The following is a 25,407-nucleotide window of genomic DNA, read 5'->3' as shown; positions in this document are numbered from 1 at the left end:
TTTACTTTACAATATTAGCAAAACCTTATTAAAGGTTGGTGATAATGAATAGTAATATGAGGGAGACGTGGGTCTTATGGAGATTAAATAGGTTTCTAAGATAATAATAAGATAAAAGTTTCTTTGAGAAATGAGATGGCCAAATTTTTCCATGGAGGTGTGAAAATGAAGGAAGAAGAAGATGAACTAGCCCCTTAAGAACTGAGATCTAAAAAAAGATCTCTTTTGTCTTGTGTTTTGAACTGCATTTATAAGATTGGTGCCCTAAGAGCAATTTCATTTTTCTACCAAGTGGAGATTTGTTATTGGTGTTGCCTTCCTCAGGTGGGGCTATTATTGTCTTTTTTTATTTAGTTGATAGTGACTAAATAAGTTTGGTGAGCAAGTAATTCCTCTATCCTTTATGTGGTCCTTGCTCTTTTCTACATGGCAAAAGCTAGTGCAATGGTCTTGTTGCTTTTCAGAAGAGCAGCAATGGACAGCTGACGTGGTTCCCTCCTATTGATTTGCTTAAAGAATTTTTATTCTTATTGGCTCATTACTCTTAGTAAAAAAAAGAAGATATTTAATTCTTTCTCATGATGGCGTGCATTGTTCATGTGCTGTCTCTAATCAACAAAATTTGAGTTCTGATAATACCTTTTGAAACTAGAGATATTTACAAAAACTATCATTTTTTGCAAGGAGCTTATCTCCTAACTTTTGAGAGTTATACTGCTATTCGGTCAAACAAGTGAACTTCACTTTATTGACTTTCTTTGCCATGTGTCATTAAGTCATTAGCCCATGTCAACATTCAAATTTCCCCCCAAACAAATGAAATTCTTTTTACATCATTATAAAAAAATCCATTAAACTAATGTATTTAAGAAGTTTTATAGTAGCAAATTCACAAATACTTCCACCTCGCAGCTGATTAGTTGCTTCATATAAATAAAATAGCAACCAAAACTTTGTAATTCATTGTAGTTCATCCATTGCCACATCAATGGAAGCTCTACAAACTTGTCTTCTACTATCTTTGGCCGTTATAATTGCGCTCCTTTAACTTCTTCTCATTTCTATTATTTTCTTTATGGTTTATTGTGGTTTACATACTTCATATTGCAATGCACAACATAATTAAAGGATAATTAATGCGGATACTTTTAGTATCATCGTCACTTTTTTTTTTTTGAATTACATGATACTATACTCATATTACAACTCATATTACATGAGACTATTACTAATATATTTACAATTAGATAATTATTAAAACTAGACTTATATTAAATCTTATATATCACTATCTAAATTTTAATCCTCTCCAATATAATTGTCACTCTTGTTCCCAACTGATTCCACATTCCCACTGCTCGTTTGGGTACTTGCACTGGACTTTAATCTTACAATCAGGTCCATACGATTTAGCTGAATAATTGGTGGGTTTATCTGTTAATTCGCTTGGGCTCGATCGTGGGCTTGGGCGTCAATTTTTGACAATATGGACTTATGAGAAGCAAACGCCGTCATTTCGCGCATGTTGTATTCAGAATGTTCTCACGGTGCCCTTTTCGGCTTCACTGACAAGCCCACTGCGAAGTCTCAAGCTAAACTCTTCTAGTCAGTTTCCCGGGAAAATTATACACAATGGGAAAATTGGTGGCATCAGTTTCCAACTCACTTCATTCTCCAGGCAGCTTTCTGGAGAAAATTGAAACCTATTTTTTCGGAAACATTCCTCTCTCGTTCAAATCTAATCGAACCGCACCTTCTATATTATTATTTATGAAGAAGAAAAATAGCGTTTCAGTTTTAACAAATTGCACATTTAAAAGAAATGAAGAATGCATTGTCGATTTCAAAAATCGAAAGGGGTGGATTCATTTCGTGGGAATTGGTGGTTCTGGGTTATCTGCACTCGCCAAGCTCGCTCTCAAACAAGTAAGCTCTTTTTTTTTTTTTTTTGGGAGGTCAAAACACTGACTTGATTTTCTGTTTGATTGCTGAGAAAGTGGTTGAGAAGGAGGAAATCTTAAGTAAAATAAAGAAATCTTTTATGTTTCGCTCACTATTTGCTTCATTTGTTAAGAATACGAAAAGGGCGGGCTTAGATTGTTAAATATAACTCTGTTAAGTCCATTTTGATGAACTCAATTCATCACACTAAATGAGTTATTCAGTATTGTTGTGATTATATACCCCAAGACAAGGTACAACGGTTGGGAAGGGGACATGATCAATGGAACCTGGCTAGATCCAGGCTGGGATAGTGGTGCTCATTCCTAACTAGTTCCGAATGGTCAATCTTAGCTTCCGTTCTTAAGAATCCCCAGTCCTTTGGTATGGAGCCATCATCGCCTTCACCTTTGCAGTCACTACAGGTTTCATGTCTGGGTTGACCTCCACACTACTTTCGTTTCACCTGCACGAGTTAGTTAGCTTTCCAGTCCGTCCTCCCTCGCCTACTATGAGCTCTGGATTGAGAGACCAAGGGTGCTATTCCTGGCTGAAGGCCTAACTAGAGTGATTCCTCTGTTATTCACTTTTGCTGTTAGCTTTCTTCTTCTTCTTTTTTTTTTCAAAAAAAAAATTTGATTATGAATGTTGATTGGCTTTCTATTAGTAAATTTCTTCAGTGATTAAAATAGAAATTCGATGAACTAAATTGCAAACTGGGTGAAGTTTTTAGTAACTTGTATTTGGTTTAAGGGTTTTGAGGTTAGTGGCTCAGATTTAGTGTGGAGCAGCTACATGGAAGGACTGCTGGAAGCTGGGGCAAATTTGCATATTGGTCACTCTGTTTCAAATATCCAGGGCAATGATGGCTCAAGATTTCCTAATGCTGTTGTTGCTTCAAGTGCTATTCCACAAGATAATGTGGAGATTTTACATGCCAAATCTGTCGGAGTACCAATGTGGGTATCTTGATGTGTATCAGATTAGGCATTGTATGGCTATAATTTTGAAACTGCTTGCTTCTCCTTTTGAATGTTAAGGAAGTTATTTCACTTGGACTAGTTCTAAGTTAAGGGTTATCGTAATACATTGATCAGTGGTTGTTTTCACTTATCACAGCTATAAGCGAGATTATTGGTTGGCTAAGCTAACGGAGAAGTACAATCTTATTGCTGTCAGTGGCAGTCATGGTAACATTATTACTAGCTATTATTGTTGTCAATTTTATCTTGTAAACACTGCTACTCAGATCAATGCCACGTTTCATCACATGAGATAAACAATACTGATGCTGCTGATACAGTTAATTGTACTGATATTTACACTTGAGCTGACTCAAATGAACATCTTATCTTTTCTGCAATTTAATATTAATATATGCAGGGAAGAGTACAACTGCAAGCATGCTTGCCTATGTTCTGAAGGCAATGGGGGATGATCTTACAGCTATAGTTGGAGCACATGTGCCACAGGTAATATCTTATCTGATAAAAGAAGAATTTTTTAAATGAATTCTTGTTCATCACCTCTTTTGTATTTTAACAGCTAGAATTTCGTATAGTTCCCATTTCTTCAACCATTTACCTCGTTGATGTCTTTGATACTTTATCATTCCAGTGAACTAAGTATGTTCCATAATCAAACAATCATTGTCGAGTCTGACAACAGAAGTTGAAGGTGACATAAATTTTTATTTTGCAGTTTCCAGACGGAAGCATATTTTATGGAGGTGGCAAAAACTTTGTGCTGGAGGTATGCTTACATTTGTTTTCCATTTTTTCTGATAAAATTTATATGGTGTGACACATGGCATGAAGATTTACATTTCATATGAGTATGAATTTTCTCTAGAAGCTTTAATATGACTTTTCTTTGCTTTCATGAGTATTCAAACTTGAACATGCGTGTTCTACTGTACATGTCTTCAAAATTATGCAATTGCAACTTAAAACATTATTTTCTTGAATAATTAAATGTCATTTGATGGTTTTGTGGCTGTTGAAACATATAGAGAGAGCAGTGCAAATAATTGTTTTACTCGTTATCATTGCTTTCTTGTTTATATTAAGAATCACATTTAACACTCATATACTTCTGTTGGAGGTAGGCTGATGAATATGATGGTTGCTTCCTGGGATTATCACCCTCTGTAGCTGTAGTGACAAATCTGGATTGGGAGCATGTTGATATCTTTGAAGATGAGGTTTGGTGATTGATGTGCTTTTTTGCTTGGAAAGTTGAGAATGAAAACTGGTTTATGGTTTTTTACTGATATTTATTTCCTGCCACTTAGGATGCTGTTAAAAGTATTTTTAGGAGATTCCTGAAGCAGATCAGGGTGGGTGGACATCTTGTCATATGCGGGGACAGGTATGGAAAAATCAGTTGACAGAAAATAGCTCTTGGTATTTGCTCTTATTGCTCAATCTGTTGGATTCTTTGATTGATTCTGTCATTTGGAAGTCTACAACTAACACATATTACAGGCTTATAATGTTCATGGATTCTAATTTATGAAATTCCTTTGGGAAGGTAAGCGCAGTCAAGGTGCACGGTCCTTGCTGGATCAAATAAAACAAGATACTGGATTGAAGTATTCTGGTGGAGTGGTTTCTAATCAAAGTTCAGATCTATGGGGACAAGGGCATGATTACAAAATAATAACTTATGGTTTTTCAAGTTTTAATGATTGGTACGCTGAATCCGTTTGTCCAAATGTACAGGGTGGTAGTGATTATATTTTGGTAAGTATCATTGTTTCTTTACAAAGAAAGCATCGCAATTCTGGAAATTCATTCCAATTTTCTTAGAATTGTATGAAAAGAAATACAAAGATTGACAATAATTTTTAGATTCTATAACTTATTTTGAGACCTTGAACTGGTAGTTTGAGCCACAATTTATTTTATGAGAGGCTTTATGGTAATTGGAAGAATACCTGGCCTCAAAAATCCATCTGCTTGCTTTTGTTTTGTTTAACATATTCTTTTTCGGCCATAACTGCTTTCTGTGGCATTCTTCCAAATGCCAAATTATGAGTAACAATGTCAAGATTTAACAAGAGTTATGAGCAGAAGCTCATAAGCAGAGTTCATATAACTGTCTGTGTGTTTTGACTTAAGATATTCCTTTTTGTCTCTTGTGCTTTCAGAATACAATAATTGAGTTGAAATAGGTTGTGCATTTTGATACATATTTTCAGATTTTTTAAGTTTACTTTTTATGGTCAGTATGCGCATACATCCATCATGATATCTGATTTTCTGCTCAGATTTTTTTTTTTTTTTGGCTTTTTTTTGATAAGTTTATGAGAAAATGGTGGCCTCATTGGATCTATTTTAATCTTTCTTTGTGCTTGTAGTGTGAGAGAGGGCGCCCATTGGCTCAGATCAGTTTACAAATTCCAGGAGTTCATAATGTCTTGAATTCATTAGCAGTGAGTCATCTTTCTTTTTGTTTTTTAGTTCGGAATTATTAGAGGCCGGGCGTACCTCAGATTATTTTCTTTCTTATAGTTGCTTATTTCGGACTTCATAAAATATAATTTCTTATGTATTAACTTATTATAGTTCTTCTTCAGGTAATTGCCACAGTCCTAACATTGATTGGAGACAAAAGACAATCACATGAATCAATTGCTTGTTTAAAGTTGCCTTTAAGCAAGTTCATGGGTGTTTCTAGACGTTTTGATTTGATTGGAACAATATATGGATGCCATATATACGATGATTTTGCACACCATCCAACAGAAGTTCGTGCAGTTCTTCAAGCAGCTCGTCAGAGATTTCCGAATAAGGCTCTTATTGTGGTATTCCAGCCTCATACTTACAGGTATTTGCCACAAGATTTCTTCCTAGCAGTGTCTTTTCCCGTTATCTTATCGTATTGCCTACGACTTAATCTCGATAATTTTCTCAGTCGTCTAGTAGTATTGAAGGATGACTTTGCCAATGCACTTTCTGAGGCAGATCAAGTTGTGGTTTCAGCGGTACTAGTATTTTGGTTAATCATCTTTGCAGTTTCCTCTTTCTGGTTGATAATGGCTATTAACAGTGTGATTTGTATTGTCAGGTCTATGCTGCCAGAGAAACAAATGATTGGAATTTCAATGGAAAGGATTTAGCTGCTTCAATAATTGGCCCACCATCCGAGTACATCCCTTGTTTGGTATCTGCACTGGGAGTTTTGCTTCTTTTTGTTTTGGTGGCTTGATTCTCTCTTATGTTCCTTTGTTTTTCGTACAGGGGAATGTGGTTGATAAACTAGCGCTTCAGATACTCAGGGATCCTCATCCTGAAATTGTCATCTTAACACTTGGAGCAGGTAATGAATGTTCACAGTGATATTTTATATGTTGGATCTTCAATGGCAAATTTTGTTGATAAATTGTCTGAAAGTGGTAACATTTTTGAATGATCAGGTGACGTCACCACTGTTGGCCCCAAATTGCTCCATGAATTGCAAACTAGATCCCAAGATGCAAGGCATTAACTCTGCTGCTGCTTACATTTGAATTGCTCATTGCTTAATCCAGTACAAAGACTCAGATCCACATAGATGTAGATGAAACTTAAAAGTCACATATTGTATTGACAAAATCTATTGAATACTTGGATTTGGACCTTTGGCCATCCAATGAAGGACAGGGAAATTAATGGAAGGGGATCAACTGAAATGGAAGTTTGTCCTTCGGGGCAACTGTCTCGAGGGGACGAGTAACTGTCTTGTGCATGTTTCTTGCACCAAAAATGAAATAGAAAAAGGAAATGGTTCCTCCTTGTACATACGTTTAATGCTAATAAAGGCTCCTATCTCCACTGTTGTTTTTGTCTCTCAATTAACCATCCAAAATGGCAGGACTTGAAGTAACCTAAATGATCTGAGCATAAACATGCACCAGATCACGGGCAGTTGCTTCAAAGAATGCACAAGATATTCATTATCCTTTCATTGTCAGTTCAAACCACATTCACTGTTTATATTTCTCCATATACATGTATACTTTTAATTCATAGTCAGCAATCAATTAATAAGCATCATATTCAGCAATCACTCAATAAGCATCATTTTCACCCAATGTGCATTGATGTATCATCTTATATTATATAATCCATCATAGAACAAGCTGGAAAATAGAAGGCAAACGAGTTCCAATGTGAAAGAGATAAAATTCATTGAACTACTGAAATATTGCTTGATTACCATCCAACAAATTCAGCGGTTCACAGCAACTTCCACTCTGGCTTTCAAAAATACAAAATTGACCCTTGAACTGACCACTACATTATCGTATCAACAAAATTGGAAACACAACTGACCCAACCTCTAATCCAACAGTTACAGCCAACACCCCTAAACCTGAAATCCAAAACTCATAAAATCACTACAAAGAATGCAGACTTTACTTACCAACTGTACACAGCATTCAGAAACTCCCCGAAATCAAAAACAAAAGGGACCATCAACTGATCAAAATCATTCTACCCACCAAAAAACGAGAAAAACCCACGTCTCTTGGGTTCCTCTTCAACCATAACAGCCTTCATGCTATCTTGCTCAACAAGGCGCCAAGCAGCTTGCTCAAATGCTAACCCAGCAAGTGTAGGTGGCTTATTCAAAACCAAAGGATACCCTCTATTCGTACTCCTTATAACTTCTGAATCCTCAGGAATTACACCTAACAAAGCCAAACCCAACATCTCTTGAATGTCTAAAACCGACATCATATCCTCTCCTTTGATCATATCAGTCCTCACTCTATTCACAACCATCTTTATATCCCTAATCCCATCACATTCTAACAGCCCTGTAACTCTATCAGCATCTCTTAAGCTAGTTATATCAGGCGTTGTAACTAACACAGCTTCATTAGCCGGCGTTATCGCCGTTATAAACCCAGCGTCAATGCCGGCTGGACAATCAATCAAAATAAAATCAGGGCTACCTTCTTGTCGCGATTTTAAAGCTTCAACAACCCAAGTGAGGGCTTTCCCGCCAAACCCTAATGGAAGTTTCGATCTTGGCTTCGATATGCAGAGCAATTCGAAATTCGACCACCGTTTGTCCCGAACCAAAGCCTGGTCGAGGCGGCAGTCGCCATTAAGGACCTCGACGACGGTGTAATTGACGCGGTTTTCGAGGCCTAGGAGGAGGTCGAGGTTGCGGAGGCCGACATCGGCGTCGATAGCGACGACGGAGAAGCCTAAACGAGCTAGAGAGAGGCCGACGTTGGCGGTCGTGGTAGTCTTGCCAACGCCGCCTTTACCGGAGGTGATGACGACCACGCGCGGGGTCTCGCCGGCGAGCTCGGGCTTCCGGTTCCATTGAAGAACGGATTGGATGCTGGATTTTGAAGAAAAGGGTTTAAGGGGTTTGATGGTTTTGGAAGGGAATAGCGGTTTGAATTGGATTGTTGGAGAGGGAATGAGAGAAAGCATTGGTTAGTGAATTAGGGTTTCAGGGTTTTGTCAATTGAATGAAATTGAATATGAGATCATTTGGCTGGAAGGCGAAGAATCGGAGATCTGAATATTGGCAACTTGGGAGTGTGAAATATTTACATTTAGGCTCACAATTTTTTGGGCCCAACTAAATTCATGTAAGCCTGAATTTGATTGGGCTTGGCTCAATTTTTTTACGGAGCCCAACCCAACTAACCCGTTTTACTTGGGAATTAGAGATGTAAAATAAGTCGGCCCATTACTGGCACGAAAAGGATATGAGTTTAGTATAAATAGTTGCATAATAAGACAAACTCATGTTTGTACTCTAGACTCCTTTAAAACACGATGCAATAGCAGGAGAAATTCTACAGTAAATTAGAGGTTTCATGTCACAAATTCACAATCTGATGTGAAACCACCGATTAATGAAGAATTCTATAATGCATCTAAAGTTTTATGTCATAATTCCTTAATGATTATAATTTTTATAATTTTTTATTTATCTTTTCTAACAACATTTGATTCAGTGCTTAGCAAAAATGCAACTTAAAATTAAATTCATATCTATGAATTTAACAATTTTTTTTAGGTGAATTATACTTTAGACACCAAATTAAAACTCGATACAATAATAGACATAAATTAAATTTTTAAATAAAACATGCCTTGGTGACACCATTGTAATAGCTCTTTAATAGTTGCACAACAACCAAATTGATGAAATATTGCGTAATTTAATTAAAAAGCTTCTACGATCCAACCTGGCAGGACAAAAGTAACAATACTAAAAATGTTCATTTTTCTTTTTGAGTGGTAATAAAATATTACACTTTTCATACGACATTCACTGATTAGGACGACAAGATTGTAGAAATTCTGTCAGCCCAGTGCGCAAAAGTGGTTGGTGAATGGTGCTCATGCATTCATGTGAAATTGAGTTCGAGGATAAGAATGCGAAATCGATCAACTCAAATGGGCCTAAAAGTATCGGGCCGGATCTGCACGGGGTCTCTGATGGAGGAATAAATCTGGGACCCACGCACGTATGCAAGGAAAATCTTTGCTATCATCGATCAACTCAAATGGGGCTAAACGTATCGGGCCGGATCTGCACGGACATGTTTTACTCGTCCACGGCTCTCTGATGGAGGAATAAATCTGGGACCCACAAAAGTCGAATACTTTTGATCATCAGTGAAACTTCCAAAAGCGAAGGAAGCTCCAATCGGACGGACGCTATTACCTTAGTTGAAGTGGAACTCGAAACTTGATGATCGTTCATTCTAGTAGTCCTCTAAATCAAAGTAAAGCCGGCAAGTGTCGAAACGATAGCCGTGTCACACACAACGCACCTTCGCAATGTCTTATGTCTCTGTCCCCAATAAACAAAAGTCAGAGATATTCTAGAAAAAATTTTACGCTTTTAACATCCAACTACACCCCTATCGTCTGACACGTGTTCCGTTTCCATTCGTCAATGGCACGTGATCAGTTAATTTTTATCTCTTCAGCTTCTTCTGCTATGTAGATCCAAGGCAAAACGCACGCAAATTTTTTTTTTTTTTTTTAAATTTCAGCTGTAATTGATTTTCTCTCTCGCTCTTCTCCTCTGCACGATCTCGAGGGTACCAGTTTTTAGCAAGGTTTGATTTTCTATCCTTTACAATTTTTTCTTGAAATTGATTTATTATTGTTATTATTTATTTTTGCCTGGGATTTGTTTGTTTTGGCTTGATGGGTATTTGGATCTGATTCGTACATATTTTTTTATTGATTTATATCGAATGAATTTGAGGTTTTTTCATCTGGGTCGATTTAGATCTCGTGCTTAAATTAATGGGTACGTGTCAATTTCAATTGTATCGGCTTTCTCGATTGAAGTTGTGTAAAGGATCTTGTTCTGCGAAATTTTGATTAATTTATATGGTTAACGATAATCCGATATTATACTCTGATAGCCCTTGATTGGCTACCAAGAAATTTAATTTGATGTTACGGTTAATTTGGTGATTGAAAAAAATATGAAAATTTTAACCAACTCAACTGGCTTTGGATTCAGTAACTAGAATTATGCTAGGGCTATGAAGTGACATTTTTAGCTTTAATTTCTTACATACAGTTCCTTAGCAGTCATATGTGTGTAGAATTTTTGTTGGCTTATATAGTTATTGTGGATTGTCAATTAAGGAATTAATCAGGTGCTCCATTTCAGGTTTCTTAGGTTACACAATTGGACTCATGCAGTTCTTCAGTGATCTGGAGTACGAAAAATAAAACTCCCGTCTCCTTGAATATGATTTTCTCATTCTAGCTTTCAGTTCGGATATTTTGCTACTAGAGTATGATTATGTTTATTTGTAATATGGTCTGTAGATCACCAGATGAGTTGTAATATTTCCATGTGTTTGTGTCTCTGTTTGCTCATGCATGTGGTTTTACTTTATGTCTCTTTTAGCTGTGGATGTCTTCTTGGAGTTCGTATTCCTGGATTGTGGTGTGTTGCGAATCGGGCTTTAATGAGTTCTAATATGCAACGCCCGTTCGGTCCGAGAAGTGCATTGTTTAGGACCTTGATAGATGCTATGAATGCCTTTAACTGAGTTTCTCTGTCTCTTTTGGTCTTGCTGCATGGCACTAATGGCCAGAAAACTAGATCTGTAGTTGATGTTGTAGTTTTGTTTGTTCAATTGTATCAACTATCTGTGAACACTATTTTCTATTCTTGTCATTTGTTGGAAAGCAGTCTCTCTTTGTATGTGCTTTCTTTCTCAATCTAGTGGCTAATAGCTGATTTCTTTTGCTTCTAAGTGCAGTTGGGAATTGGCAAGGCCATGTGAGCTGTCTGAACCTGACTGAATTGTAGCTTCTGCAATTTTCATAACGTTACTGATTCTTCTGGTGTTTACAGAATGGGGAAATGCAAGGGTTCTGGGAAATTAGGAAGAATGCAGCCTAGGGATGGGTCTGTGAGTGCTTACCATTTTTCTCTTCTGTTGTCTCCTGTTGTCTCAGTCTGGGATTGTATTGTTCGCAAAATGAGGTATTCCTACAGACCTGAGTGGGTGTAGTGGTCGTGAGTATAGCGTTATATTAGTTTTCAATACAAGGTTGAACTAGACATTAATTAGGGTTACAGGACAAGTAAAGGTGGAAATATAGTTATAGGGAAATGTATACAATTTAGAGGAATTCTCCATAAGGAAAGAATCTGAACAAACAGGACTGAGTTTGTAAAGGTTGAGTCTATAGGGATTTATTGTCTGTAATGGATAACATGGCTTGTAACAAAGTGCAACCTGTTGTGCGGAAAGCCAAGAAGAAGCAGGCTAAGGATGAATTGGATCGCATCAAACAGGCTGAGAAGAAGAAGAGGCGTCTGGAGAAAGCCCTTGCTACTTCTGCAGCCATCCGATCAGAGCTAGAAAAGAAGAAACAGAAAAAGAAGGAAGAACAGCAAAGGCTTGATGAAGAAGGTGCTGCAATTGCTGAGGCTGTTGCTCTGCATGTACTTGGTGAAGATTCTGATGATTCATGTAAGCTTGTTCTGAACCAAAAAGGCAGGTTCAACCCTTGGGATTGTGATGGCAACTTAGACCTCTTCACAAGTGGAAGGAGAGTATCCCTCCCTCATCACAACCCTCCAAAGTGTACACTTGAAGAGATCGGGTGGCTCTCTAACGACTACAGTTCTGGATGCAAGTGGGATGAATTTGGAAATGGTGACTGGTCATTTACGTATGGGCCTTTTGGAAGAAATTTGAGCGTGCCATATCTTGATGATGGAGGTTGGGGGCCTTCAGAATTCTCGGCTGGTCTTATTGCAGCCGAGGCTGTTTCATCACTCCAGATTGGAGAGGATGCACAAGTCAACACTATTGTCCTCAATGGAATGCTAAAGAGTGATGAGCCTTGGTTCAAAGTCTAAAATAATGGTTTTGTATATATTTAATTATGAATGTGTCCTCACTGGTGCTGTTATTTGTGTGTTGCTTCTTTGAAGAACAATGTTGAACTAGCATGCTTGTGTTTTTTATTTCGTTTCCTCTCTTCATTGACTCTTGGTACCTAGACACTTTGAATCAATCCCCTCTGTATATGTATCTGAGGTCTTTTCTGTTGTTGTGGCTCGTGAGTGATTCTGCGAGATTCACTGGATTCTAGCAGGCGTATCCTGACTTAATAATGTATCGAGTAATGAATTATTAATTTATAGTCTCATGTAATTTGTTATGATTAACTAATTTATAATCTCTTGTAACTTGTTATTCGGAACAGAAAAGCTTAGAGGTTGTTGCTTTAAGGAGTTTTAGTTTCATTTTATATGCTATGTTCTGGTAGAATGGTTCACGTGATCTGGTGATGGGGAGCATGCGGATTCTATTTGTTTAAAATTGCGACAATCGTGTTGAGAAATGAAAAAAATTAATACATCATAAAGCTCGTTTAAGGCTTATCCTTCCGGAACCCCACCCAACTTAGAGCAGAAATTCTGTTGTATTTGGTCATGAGCGACCAATAACATTTGTTCAGTCCAAAAGGGGAAGCAAAGACTAAGTGGATAAAATGCATCCGCAATATAGTGATTTGGAAAAACTAGCTACGCAATTAACAGGCACTTGCTATCCGCCAAAAAAATAGAAAGAAACATGAAAGAAATCAAAAATCTTACTTCAACTGGAAAAGGTCTGAAAACCAACTCAGAAATACACAATTGCCTCAAGCACAGCACCACAGTTCCTGGACTCCAGGAAAAACAAGTATGAGATACTGTAAAGGGGAGAGAATATCTTCAGATTCCGTAATCATCATATTTTGGTCCCTTGAATTGACAATCGATAAATTTCAATTTGAAGTAACAATTAGACACTTTACATTGATACACAATTGAATTTCTTGCCATGTGTTCTTTTGCAAGGTTTCATCTTTGAGCACAGCTACTTCTTAAGATGTTTCTTCGAATATCAAGTTGTTGATTCTGTTGCAGTGGAACTTCTTCTGGACCTTGATCCTGTAGCAGATGATAATTCCTCTTCATGATTCTCGATATCTGAACTACTGGAAGGTTTGGCCCCGGTGGTAATAAGGTTTTTAAACCAAGTCCCTTGGAATCTAGGAGTTCCTCTATTTGAATTGCTAGGAGAATCTGGAACAGCCCCATTAGTTCCATTGGCCCCATTGGTTCCATTGACATTGGAAGCAACGCCTGCGAGAAACCGATATGCCACTTTGCTAGCTGAGACGATCTCTGTCTTGGCTTGCCTCAACTGCAGTAAACACAATAGATTAGTAAGAGCAATGCTAATGACAAATTTACATTACTGGGACTCTCACACTATCACACAGATCATTTCACAAGTTACTTGTGGTGGCTGACGGCTTCTGCAAATGCAAATTAGGATCTTACCCGTAATGCTGTGGTTCCTGCTACTTCCATTGCAGCATCACCGGCATTGGCAAAACGATTAACCCATCCTAAAACAAAAAATTAGAACATGAAGCCTCCCTCAGTCATAAGGTTAGTAAAATGTGAAAAAAAGAATAAGATAACGCTGCAGATCCATTTTCAAATAGAGAAAACTATTTTGGTAAAACATTGTCTCATACAGCACAGGCTTCTTTGAACAAAACTAAGGCAAAAGATAAATGGCACATAATTATTTCTCTGGCCAATACCAGCAATAACAAAGTAAAGCTCAACTGTCATTTTTACAGCATTAACTAGCAGCGGACTGAGCTTGGCACTTAAAACAGAGAAAACTATTTTGGCAAAGCATCATCTCATACAAACGTAAAATCACAGATCACTAAAGCAAAAGATAAATGGCACATAATTATCTCTCTGGCCAAAAACAGCAATATCAAAGTAAAGTTCAACTGTCATATGTTACAGCATTAACTAGTAGTGGACTGAGCTTCGCACTTAAAACTCCACCAGCATAAAGGTCTCACCCCAAATAGTAGTTATAGTTCCTTGGTTAGTCCTTTGTTGATTATCTAATAAATAAGCATCACAAGCCACACAGGCATCAACTCCATTTCCCAAGGAACCTAACCTGTTTTCTTTAGGCTGAGCTGGTCAGGCCCACCCAAAGATATGAACAAATGGTTGGAGAACCTCAATGAGAACAAACACCTTTTTCAGAATATAAGTCCACTTCTTCAGATTGCAAACTCATTCTTAGTAGAAAATTATCTTTCACAATTGTTAAAATATGTTATCAAAAGAAATCAACTTGCATACCAATATGCCTGCTTGCTAAATGAAGTGACATTATCGTTTAGTTGTGTTTATCTTGACATTGTACTAACATTCATAAACCCCCAAAAGTAAATGAAGCAACTATTTATCAGTCAATTCATCCCTATATAACATTAAACAAGAATTTAAGAATGTAGCACCAAGGAAGACATAAGACTGTAGTAGGTTACATAATTTCACATAATGAATACCTGGAAGCTTTGGCACACCAAGTCTATCACAAAACTCATCACAAAAGTGGTTGCAGTTTCTGCCCAACAAGTCGTACGAATTTCCAGGCCACTCTCTACTAAGTTCCCGTAGTATCTGATTTACCTTGAAGATTGAAAAGTTTGTTTTCCCAAGAACAATGGACTCACGATATGTATACATTGGATTCCTTCCAGATGGACAACTAAAGACTCCAGATCCTTGTTCGCAAAACCCAAAAGACCATTCTTCATCTCCATATACCTGTGGAGTAAAGGACAGCGAATTTATACCCCTACAGTTCAAACCATATGGACAAAAATACCTAAAGACAATTGAACAATTGTTGCTAAAAGAAGATCTGCATGAAATCCTAAGAAGAACCAACATGTGCTAAAGGGAGCTAAAGAAACTAATTACCAAGATATTATTTATTTATTTTATTTTGAAAAATCAACAAGGGTTGGAAGGAGTCATCTGAAAGTGGAAGAGAAAATACATGTAAGACTAAGGAAATGATTCACTGTTTAAAGAGCATTATGTCAAAATCCAAACAAAATACACCACATTTGTTACTTCACACAGCTGCATAGGACACATTGGCAAGCTTCCACTAATATACAAATGTGGTTTCCAAACAAGAATGAGTACAACTTTATTCAATTGCAAGTAATCCTTCATATGAATAATTTGTATGATTCATATTTGACTCATACCACTATCAAACATACAGTCTATTTAGTGAGAAGAAAATAAAAAGGCATATGAGTCGAGCAGTACAACACACAAACATATATGGTCATCATCCCATCAAGAGGACCTATGGAGAGAGCTCTTCCAGTCTTCTCTTAAAGGTTGTTAAACATTTATTGTTTCATTAAAGCAAATTAGAATAAGATAATCAAACTTGAAGCATGACACCCTAGCACTAATTCTTCCAACCCACTTCATGATAGGGATTCAACCAAGAACGAACAGGCCAGTTCCCCCAAGATAAACAGCAGGAACAAAAGGAATGGTTCACCTCTTGAAGAAAGCCAACCTACCCTTTTTGGTACTAAACCTGAACCTACTGGAAAGTTACGAGTTTGAAGCCCCTATGAGGAGGCTTATGGGAATGATTTTATGACGACGAACCATAAAAAACCTCGATCGGCCAGTTACAAACAACATAAAATACAGTAATGAGGACTTGAAATCTATACAACTTTTATATTTCTGTATTTCAGTCTTTTTCCATTCATTTCCAAATTGCAAGATTCGCAGAGGAAAAGCCATACTTGTGTCCCTCAGAAAAATTCCATTCTTTCAACCCAAAGCTTCATGACATGCCAATTCCTCTAGTTAGAGGGAAAAGAAAAAAAGAGACTGTTTCAAAATTAAACTCCAAATATATCCTAAAGGCAAATCCAAGTCCTCCCAAATTCTTTGACAATTTACTGCAACAAATTTAGGATAACATAACTGTTCTTCTCTTTGCATATATGGTGTCAGTAACCCTTGATTTAACTATCCGTAATGATTGAAAACTACTACCTGCAAAAATGCATTTTATTAGCTAGTTGCTGAATCAATTCCAGATAGAGGTTAGGACAAGTATTAATGATAGAAATGAATGCTCGAATTTAGTTAATCGATTTACCAAGTCAAGAAAGTCAAGATATGGACCAAGAACATAGTCAACTACAACAATTTACACTTCAACAAACTTTAGGTGCGGTCCATTTGTCATTGTAATTGAGTTCCACAGTTTAACGTCAATGCAATTAAAACACACACTTCACACACACACACACACACACACACAAAACAAAACACCAAACGTACCAACAGAAAGTACCAATTTTTACCAGATCTCATCCTCAATCACAACATTCCCCATTAAATACACTAAATTAACACAATCACTCACATTTTAATCAGCAACTAGGAAGAGGGGGGAGGAGGAAAACTAGATTTCGAATCTAATCCAGGATCTCATTCACACAGAGTATTAACATCAATCAATTAACACGTAAGCACTTAAAAGAAAGCAGATAGATAGAGAAAGAGAGTTACAGTTACCTGAACGGCGCTGTGAAAGATGCCGCCGACGCCTATACCGTCTTTAAAGATCTTGTTAATATTCAAAATAGTATTGTTCGTCTTCTCCGATCCACTATTCGTCACATCGTAAATGTGAAGCCTCACATCCGTCATCGTCGTCGCTACTTAAACCCTAGTTTTTGGCCCTAAGCGTTTTTGCAGTTTTCTTCACTCTTCTCGCTTTCTCTGTCTATGTAAAAGCAAAAGAAAATCGAATCAATCGATTGATTCAATTCAACGTCAGTTCCACTTTCACTTTCGATAAATTTGAATATCCTTCGCCTCGTTTTACTCAAATTTTATTTATCTATTTATTTATTTATTTATTTATTCTCCTGTTCTGGTTTCTTGAATTATATTCTGTTGGTGAGGAGAGAGTCTCAACTTCCAAAAATTCTTTCAGCACAAAATGTTAAACTGTTGAATTTATTGTATTACTTTCAAAAAAAAAAAAATTTTAAAACGAAGGTTATAAAATGGGCCCTGGAGTTTGGGCAAAATTACGAAAATGATGGGTACTGGGTAGTTATCTTTACAACTGTCAGGCACTAACGGATATGATGAGCGGCACTCAGTCAGAAGGATGACGTGGCCCCCAGCATGCAACTGTAATTATTAATTAACCTGCGATGCGAGACGCCGACACCTTTGTAAATGATTTTTTTTCAATTTATTTATTATTATTTCAATACAAACTATTATAATTAACAATTGCGTTGGTTATTTTGAAATTACTCTTAAGATATAATATTTTTTTATAATCATAAGATTAAAATTATAATAAATTTTTTTATTATTTATTATTTTACTTGTGTGGTCGAAATTCGTACTCTATTATAAATCGACTCCAACGTACCAATATCTGAAGGAATTAATTAAATTTAATTTGAAGATAAAAGTTGGAATGCTAATTTAGATCCTCGTTTGCATAAAATATTTTGATTTGAATGCTGCTTTAGATATCTTAGCCTCTAATTAGGTGGTATTTGTGGAAATGTAAGCTAGGGCGTAACGCATGGTCGCAAAAAGGAAATTCGAATGAGTTATTATTGTTACAAGGTCATGACTCATGAGGCATTATGATTTCCGTCCACTTCTTCATGAATTTATGATTATTTTATTTTGTGCTTCTTGGTTTTAATCATAGCAGCAAATATGGAGTATGAATTAAAAACCACAAAACAGTTTATTACTTGAATAATGCAATGAATATTGTACACAGCTATCTGGTAAACCGCTCTCACTCCGACACTATATTGAAAAATCTCCGGTCCCTGAAGTTTTTTTATTATTGACTTCCCGAGCTTTTGTTCTTGTTTTCTGACTTATTCGTACATACATGACTACAAAATTTGGGATGTAAATTTATTAATTTAAGATGGAACGTACCATACAGGCTGCATTGTAAACATTTACCACATTATATTTTCTGGGAATGCAAAATTTTCTGATATTGGAGTCAAGGAAAATGAACAGAAATCATATAAAATGGTGAAGGGTCAGAGCTTACTGAATATTTTTTTAATCCAAAAGGCATTAGAACAATAAATTTCAAGACTAAGCAATGGAATTGCAATTATCATGGAGTCCCTCTCCCTAAAACAAGCATAAGCTATAGTTATAGCTAGAGCCATGCATTGTCTCCTGTGTGAAGGAGCTTATGATACATATTATGAGTGGGGCACAAATTGAAGATACCTTCTCTCTTCAATGTCTTTTTTTTTTTTGGGTGGGGGGGTGATGCGTATTAGGAGTTACGGTTACACAATGCTGATGTAACAATGGGGGAGAAATGATAAATGCGTAGTTGACCAAAATGAACTAATTAGGAGATGATTACATACCAGTTACGACTAATCTTGAAGAATTCTCTAGATAGCAGATACGTGTTGAACAACTTCGTATCAAAATATCCAAGACTATGGTGGCTGATTGGCCCCAGCAAGAAAACAATTAAGACAAAGAAGTCTTCAGCATATAGTCGACATTTTGATTCTATCTTAATAAAAAATTTCTGACAACTCAATTGTTTACCTAAGTGGACAAAAAATGAAAATTTCTCCTTCAAGTATTACAGTGCTGTTGCATACCTCTAATCTAACATGGCATTATTTGGATGCATATACAAGAAACAACCACCAAATCTTAAACATTATCTAGTGTTTCTGAAACTATTGTGGGCCTCTTGTTCAAACATCACATCATCATTTCTTTTGATGCCTATTTTTAACTTTTTCCTACTTATTTCCTGCGGTAACTTTTCGAGTAAGAACTTTGGTTTGATTTCAAATGCTAATGATAACAAGTTAAATAATTCAAAGCATGTACTGACTCCACTCCATGCAACATTAATGAATCAAGAATCCCTCAAGCCAAAATGATAGTAAAAGAAAGAATTGAACTTGCCTCTATCAGAATATCAGATTAATTATGGCTCAAGAAAATATTTGTGCTTTCTATACAATTACAGGCTTTACTATTATTGATGCAATAACATTTAGTGGAATACAGCAAAAGAATAGCAACAAGTAAAAAGCATCTTTAGTTTCTAACCCAACAGCTCACCTAAATCCATTTAAGCCATATCTTATCATGGTCTATATGGAAATCATGATAAAATACAGATAATATGCGATTTAATTAGGAAGAAACTTTGGAAAAATAAAATAAAGTACCCGCAGAAGGTTAAACTTCAGCAGAGCTCTTGGGACACATTGAAAGTGTCAGTAGGTGCGGACTGTGATATTAAGCATGCTTTTAATAATTATCTGCCTTCGTTGGTCATCAACTGGGAAAAAACTTGACTTGTTCTTAAGTCTGAGCTAGCATTACCATCAACTTCCTTCTCTCTTACATGGCTAGATGGAGCTTGGGGAACAATTGTACGTGTTGGTAGTGCCGGTGGATTAGTGTTGCTGTCTTCACGTTGTTCTCTCGGCAGTCCAGATCCAGACTCTTGAAGCTGAAGGGCATATTCCAAATTCCACAACACGTCACCCATACTTGGCCTATCAACCCCATAATCGGCCAAACATTTCTCTGCCGTTTCTCCAAATTTCTTTAAAGAGTCAAGGTTGATCTTTCCTATAAGTTGAGGGTCAATAATATGCTCAAGCATGCCCTTCTTCTGCCATTGCATTGCCCATTCTGCTAAATTCACTTGTTCTCTAGCCAGCAGTGGATCCACAGCAGTTCTAGCACACAGAACTTCGAAAAGCACAACCCCAAATGAATAAACATCTGATTTATCTGTAAGTTGTTGCCTTCGGAAATACTCTGGATCAAGATACCCGAAACTACCTTTGACACCAGTGCTTACATGGGTTTCATCGAGACATGGGCCAGATCTTGAAAGACCAAAATCAGCAACCTTGGACACATAATTTTCGTCAAGCAAGATATTCGTCGACTTAATGTCACGGTGGATAATTCCTTCTGCTGAACCTGTGTGGAGGTAGTGAAGGCCCCTAGCTGCACCAATGCATATTTCAAGCCTTTGTTTCCAAGATAAAGGGGTACGATCTGGACCATATAAATGCTTCTTCAGCGGCCCCTTTTCCATGTACTCATACACCAATATCATTTCAGACTGTTCCTCACAGTATCCGACAAGAGAAACAAGATGGCGGTGACGGATTTTGGACAATACGGTTATTTCAGTCTGGAATTCAGGGAGTCCCTGCCTAGATCCCGGAACACCTCTTTTAACAGCAACTTTTGTATTGTCTCTAAGAACCCCTTTGTAGACCATACCAAATCCACCAGAACCAATAATCAGATTCTTGTCAAAGTTGTTGGTGGCCGTTTGGAGATCAGTGAAAGGGATCTTCAACCTATGATATCCATTTTGACCAGGAGATGCGTTGACAGTCCCTTCAGACATTTTACTGTGGGAGCTGCATCCATACGCACGCAAAGGTGTCCAACCAACACTGTCTGCAGGCCTTGGTTTCGGCTTCTTCTTCCTGCATTTAAATAAGACCAGAACAGCAAGTGCAACCAAACACAATAAAACAAAGCCTCCAACAACTGAACCCACCACAATCCAAATTTTTTTATTCTTCTCTCCAGTTTCAGAAACTGTTAAATGTACCATTTTCATAATCTCCACTCCATTCAAAATAGCATTAACTTTCAAAGAACCACTCAATTCTGAAGGTCCAACACTTACACGCACAACCCCGGCGTCATCTGAATCCGCCACAAAATCCATGTAAACAGGAGATGCAAGCGAATGGAACGTAATCGAGGACAAATCAAGATCCTTGTATGCAGAATAATCATTAATAAACACATTAAAATATAACTGATTAAGCGAAGGACTGACAATATCACAAAAATGCAACCGAACCAAGTGTCTATTACCATGCGAACCCACCGGAAAATCCCAAGTGATGTTAAATCTCGCACCTAACATTGCATTATCCCTATTCATCTCTTGTGCAGTCATATAAACATTATCAGGTCCAATCTCCCGAGACGCACCACCCTTTTGGTAATTTGGTGGATGAGTGGTGGCTACACGCTTAGCAGCAGACTTCAAAACAAGAAACTCATCATCAGGAACCCAAGTCCTCCACAAAGTATCATTAAAAGGTGTCAACTCTGAACCTCCCACGTTAATCCTAAGAATAGTCTCCAAAATCTCCGAACTAAGATTCCTAAACTCCTCAATACTCCCACTTCCACTAATCACCCTAGCCCCATCATCAACAATAAAGTCCTCCGGAGCCGAAAAAACCTCAATTGCATTAACAAACCCAAAATTCTTATCACCAACAGGCCTAAACTCTATCTCAATCACGTCACCATCAACTTTCACAATAAACTCCTTAAGCACCACAACTTGAGTACTAAAATCTTGAAGTAACAACAAGCCATTAGCCAAAACACCAAACTTGGCAGATGCTAACTTAAAATTATCGCTTTCGAATGGAGAGAAATGAAAACGTACCAAGTGAGTCCCGTTTCTCTTAATGTTAAGCTTGTAACTGCCATCACTGGTGAAAACTCTTGCAGTGTCGTATGGAGAAGGGGAATCTTGAGGTGGGGTTTTGCTTTTGAGTGAAATGGAATTGTCTGCTGAAAAGGAGACTGATTTTGAAGAAGCATCAGGAACAAAGAATCGGTTATAAAGGGAAGCGTTTGTGGGTGATCCGCAGTTGATGAGGTAGTTGTCTGTGGGAATGAAAGAAGCTAATGATGGTGATGAGAAGTGGAGGAGGGGACAGAGAAGAGTTACAGTTACACAGAGAAAGTGAATGGCTTCTTGATGAGCCTCCATTGGAAAGGAGGTTCTGTTTTTCTTTTCTTTTCTTTTCTTTTTCAATTGTTTTATCTTTCTCGTGTTTGTCAAGACAAGTGCGTAATGTTTGTAAGAGCGTCTTAAGTTAGAAATAGAAGTGTAACTCTATGTACGTACAAAACGGCCACTGTAGAAGACAGTCTGACTCTCTGAGGATTTTTTTTTTTTTTTTTTTTTTTAAAGCACAGCGAGACAGCAAGAGTAAGAGATTGCGTGTCTGGACTCTATGAGAGCTTTCACTTCCACGGTAGAATCCCCCGAAGGCAACTCGATAGTTTTTGAATAATAAGAGGGCAAATGTAATTTACACATAAACAAAAGGTGAGTATGTTTTATCTACTGTTTACGTGAGTGATTATAAGTTATTTTATATGTAACTTAAGAAATCTTAATAAAAATAATATTTTAAGTTTATTTTAAAAATTTTTACTCATGAACTCAAAAATTCATTACGGCAAGAACACAACTTAAAAATTTACGTCTAAGAAAATGTACATTAAATTTAAATATCTTCTTTACACATTAAATTCTCAAAATAAATGTGGCGAATATAAAATTATCATTGTCAATTGAAATAAGAAACATGTTCTTGTAATGTGATAAATAAAGAGCATTCATTGATCAAGGATCGTATCAGTTAAGATACAAATTTTATATCAGAATTTCATCAATATAATGATAAAAGTAAAGTCATGTATATTAACTGGTTAAATGGAATTTGGGGGGTACAAGAATTTAGATACAAATTTCACTTATTTTTGATATGCAAAAAGATAATCTTGGCATAAAATCTGTTATATCCATAGGAAAAGTTAGCACTATAGTGAAAGGCAACGTGAAGGGTTTAAAATAGCAATCTAGTTTTCACTAGTGAATCACTACCACGTTAATATTATATATGTATTATTAAATGGAAAAAAAAAAAAACCATCATAGTAACATAAGTGAGTTTATCACTACCACATTAATTTTTCGCCTGATAATTTTGACTTGAAGACACAATGTTGTTGGGGAAGTGGAAATTAAGGATTTGTTATTATTATTATTATTATTATTTTTCTAATATGAAGTGTTTAAATTCAATATTTTGGACCGATGTCTTTTGTCGACGACTTAGGTACGTGCATTTTCACAAATGGACAGGGAAAGGGTAAGGCTGCTTTCCAATACGATCCTGATTCCTGTGGAAACATCAAAAACCTCAGTAAATCAAAATCTAATCCTTCTATTTTCACGTGACACAAAATTCTAAGTACTTCCTAATCCGTGATTAATATTCACAATTATGATTCCATAATCTTTTGACTAACTATTTTATGCAAGAATAAAAATAAAAAATAATTTTTTAATATATTTATTTTCTTTAATATATAACTCTCACGGACAGTTGTTGTCTATTATACAAAAGTAAACATAGCTGGCATCTACTTTCTGTGCTACTTACCATACGTAGTGGAGTTCAATGGATTACAACTTTGCATCACTCGTTTTAATGAACAATTTAATGGGGAAACACGCTGCCATAGTGCCATGTTATATAGATCATTTCATTGACTTTTTTTTTTTTTTATTGTATCCAATTTTTTTCTTTTTTTTTTGGGTCTTGTTTACTAAATGCAATTTGAACCATATCCTAATTCTAGTTTGAGAGATTTAATTTTTAATTTTTTTGTTAATTTATAATATTGTAATTTTTAACAGGTCCGGCTACGGTGTTGCATCCAGCCGTTCGATGCACTCGAATGGGTGGGGTCTATTGGCATCCAAAGGTTGGATGCAACTGTAGCACGGTACTACAGTTGCACCACATGTTTTTTCATTTTTAACATAATTGTTGTTAGTTGAATAGTTGTGCTGTATAAACGATAACCTGTGAAGTGAACTAATTAAATGTTTAGTAAAATTTATTTTTAAAAGTGTTGTGAATTTTAAAAGTAGTCATATGTGCTTAGTAAATTTTATTATAAAACTATTATAAGAATCTAAATAACTGAATTAGACATAATTTTAGATAATATTTATTTATGCATTTATAAACATCTATATAAAATATTTTTTTATTGTGTATAAAATAATTGATAATTAAAATAAATATTTTATAGTATTAATTTTATTTTTTTATTTTGCTATCTCAATATAATTGGTAATAATTATAATAATTTCTTTAAAGTTAATTATTTTGTTTTCTAACCAATATTGATAATTTTGAATTTTTACAATATATATGAGGATATATATAAAATTGCATTAAGTATGAAACTAATTCTCAAAATTAGGTTTTGAAAAGCTACTCCATCTTACCTTTTTAAAATTTGCTTGCCAAAAGTGATTTTTTTAAACAAAAAAAAAATTACCAAACACCAAAATTAACTTTTAACTTTTCAAAATCATTTTTAACCTCCCAAAAGCAACCAAATATGGCCCTTAATACTGGTCCATAAAGTGATTAAGGACCCATTTGGGATGTTCAAAAGTAATTTTAAAAAGTTAAAACCTACTTTTGGTACTTGATAAATTTTTCTAGAATTCATTTTTGGCAAAACACCTCATTTTACAACAAAATTTGAAAAAATAAGGAATGAGTGGTTTTTTAAATTTTGATTTTGAGAATCAGTTTTGTATTTAATATAATTTCATATATATCCTTAGATTTATTATAAAAATCCAAGATATCCTTATTAATTAGGAAATAAAATCATAAATTTTAAAGAGTTTATCATTATTACCAATTATACCGAATAAAAAAAATAAAAAAATATTTATTTTAGTTATAAATTATTATATATAAAAAATAAATTTTATAATATATATATATATATGTGTGTGTGTGTGTGTGTGTAAATTTTATTCAACATTATGTTCAATTTAGTCATTTATATTCTTACAGTAATTTGATTTACTAAAGACATATGATTTTTTAAACAATTCATACAATTTTTAAAAAATAAATTTTACGAAATACTTAATTGATTATTTTCACAGCTGATTAACAACAATTATTTTAAAAATTACAGTATTATCAAATTTATCCTGAAACCCAATTAATAAAATGCAATAACTAGTAGCACTAAGCTAACAAAACGGTGGGCAGCGAAAACTTTGGTGCTTTTGGATAGCACGTTCTATCAACAATATGAGATATGTACCAAATCACCAACTCTAGCCGACTGCACTATAGTACCATA

General features: G+C 35.8%; 5 protein-coding genes across 8 annotated transcripts; 2 read left to right on the top strand and 3 right to left on the bottom strand.

Moving 5' to 3' along the window:
• Nucleotides 1–1,547: 1,547 nt before the first annotated feature.
• On the top strand, nucleotides 1,548–6,923 carry LOC18032393 (UDP-N-acetylmuramate--L-alanine ligase). 2 transcript variants are annotated; one of them, XR_002904699.1, is made up of 14 exons: nucleotides 1,548–1,926; nucleotides 2,695–2,900; nucleotides 3,061–3,131; nucleotides 3,325–3,413; nucleotides 3,643–3,693; nucleotides 4,049–4,144; nucleotides 4,235–4,311; nucleotides 4,484–4,685; nucleotides 5,303–5,377; nucleotides 5,522–5,772; nucleotides 5,860–5,929; nucleotides 6,013–6,092; nucleotides 6,186–6,264; nucleotides 6,362–6,453. XR_002904699.1 is itself a non-coding variant. In XM_006421966.2 (14 exons), the coding sequence occupies exons 1-14, from the start codon at nucleotides 1,633–1,635 to the stop codon at nucleotides 6,430–6,432; spliced, it is 1,728 nt and encodes a 575-aa protein (XP_006422029.1). In that variant the 5' UTR covers nucleotides 1,548–1,632; the 3' UTR covers nucleotides 6,433–6,923. The 2 variants fall into 2 exon arrangements, 1 of the variants encoding a protein (XP_006422029.1); XM_006421966.2 differs by having other exon boundaries at nucleotides 6,013–6,108; nucleotides 6,362–6,923.
• An 84-nt stretch (nucleotides 6,924–7,007) lies between these two features.
• LOC18031474 (putative septum site-determining protein minD homolog, chloroplastic) lies at nucleotides 7,008–8,471 on the bottom strand. The gene has a single exon (XM_006421963.2). The coding sequence runs from the start codon at nucleotides 8,376–8,378 to the stop codon at nucleotides 7,422–7,424; it is 957 nt and encodes a 318-aa protein (XP_006422026.1). The 5' UTR covers nucleotides 8,379–8,471; the 3' UTR covers nucleotides 7,008–7,421.
• A 1,125-nt stretch (nucleotides 8,472–9,596) lies between these two features.
• On the top strand, nucleotides 9,597–12,590 carry LOC18033149. 2 transcript variants are annotated; one of them, XM_006421961.2, is made up of 3 exons: nucleotides 9,597–10,027; nucleotides 10,597–10,645; nucleotides 11,198–12,590. In XM_006421961.2, the coding sequence occupies exon 3, from the start codon at nucleotides 11,650–11,652 to the stop codon at nucleotides 12,307–12,309; it is 660 nt and encodes a 219-aa protein (XP_006422024.1). In that variant the 5' UTR covers nucleotides 9,597–10,027; nucleotides 10,597–10,645; nucleotides 11,198–11,649; the 3' UTR covers nucleotides 12,310–12,590. The 2 variants fall into 2 exon arrangements, with proteins under 2 accessions (XP_006422024.1, XP_006422023.1); XM_006421960.2 differs by lacking the exon at nucleotides 10,597–10,645.
• A 441-nt stretch (nucleotides 12,591–13,031) lies between these two features.
• Nucleotides 13,032–17,334, bottom strand: LOC18032244. Of its 2 annotated transcripts, none has more exons than XM_006421956.2 (4): nucleotides 16,897–17,334; nucleotides 14,835–15,096; nucleotides 13,789–13,856; nucleotides 13,032–13,648 (listed from the first exon to the last, which is right to left on the bottom strand). In XM_006421956.2, exons 1-4 carry the CDS (start codon nucleotides 17,029–17,031, stop codon nucleotides 13,346–13,348), a joined length of 768 nt encoding a protein of 255 aa, XP_006422019.1. In that variant the 5' UTR covers nucleotides 17,032–17,334; the 3' UTR covers nucleotides 13,032–13,345. The 2 variants fall into 2 exon arrangements, with proteins under 2 accessions (XP_006422019.1, XP_024036997.1); XM_024181229.1 differs by having other exon boundaries at nucleotides 14,835–16,368; nucleotides 16,897–16,983.
• A 1,990-nt stretch (nucleotides 17,335–19,324) lies between these two features.
• On the bottom strand, nucleotides 19,325–22,317 carry LOC18032240 (probable receptor-like protein kinase At5g24010). Its single transcript, XM_006421955.2, has one exon. The coding sequence runs from the start codon at nucleotides 22,199–22,201 to the stop codon at nucleotides 19,682–19,684; it is 2,520 nt and encodes an 839-aa protein (XP_006422018.1). The 5' UTR covers nucleotides 22,202–22,317; the 3' UTR covers nucleotides 19,325–19,681.
• Between the last annotated feature and the right edge of the window lie 3,090 nt (nucleotides 22,318–25,407).

Source organism: Citrus clementina, unplaced genomic scaffold (assembly GCF_000493195.1).
Source record: "Citrus clementina cultivar Clemenules unplaced genomic scaffold, Citrus_clementina_v1.0 scaffold_9, whole genome shotgun sequence".
Taxonomy (NCBI): domain Eukaryota; kingdom Viridiplantae; phylum Streptophyta; class Magnoliopsida; order Sapindales; family Rutaceae; genus Citrus; species Citrus x clementina.
Note: the sequence above shows the minus strand (reverse complement) of the source record. Positions and strands in the feature narration are given on the sequence as shown.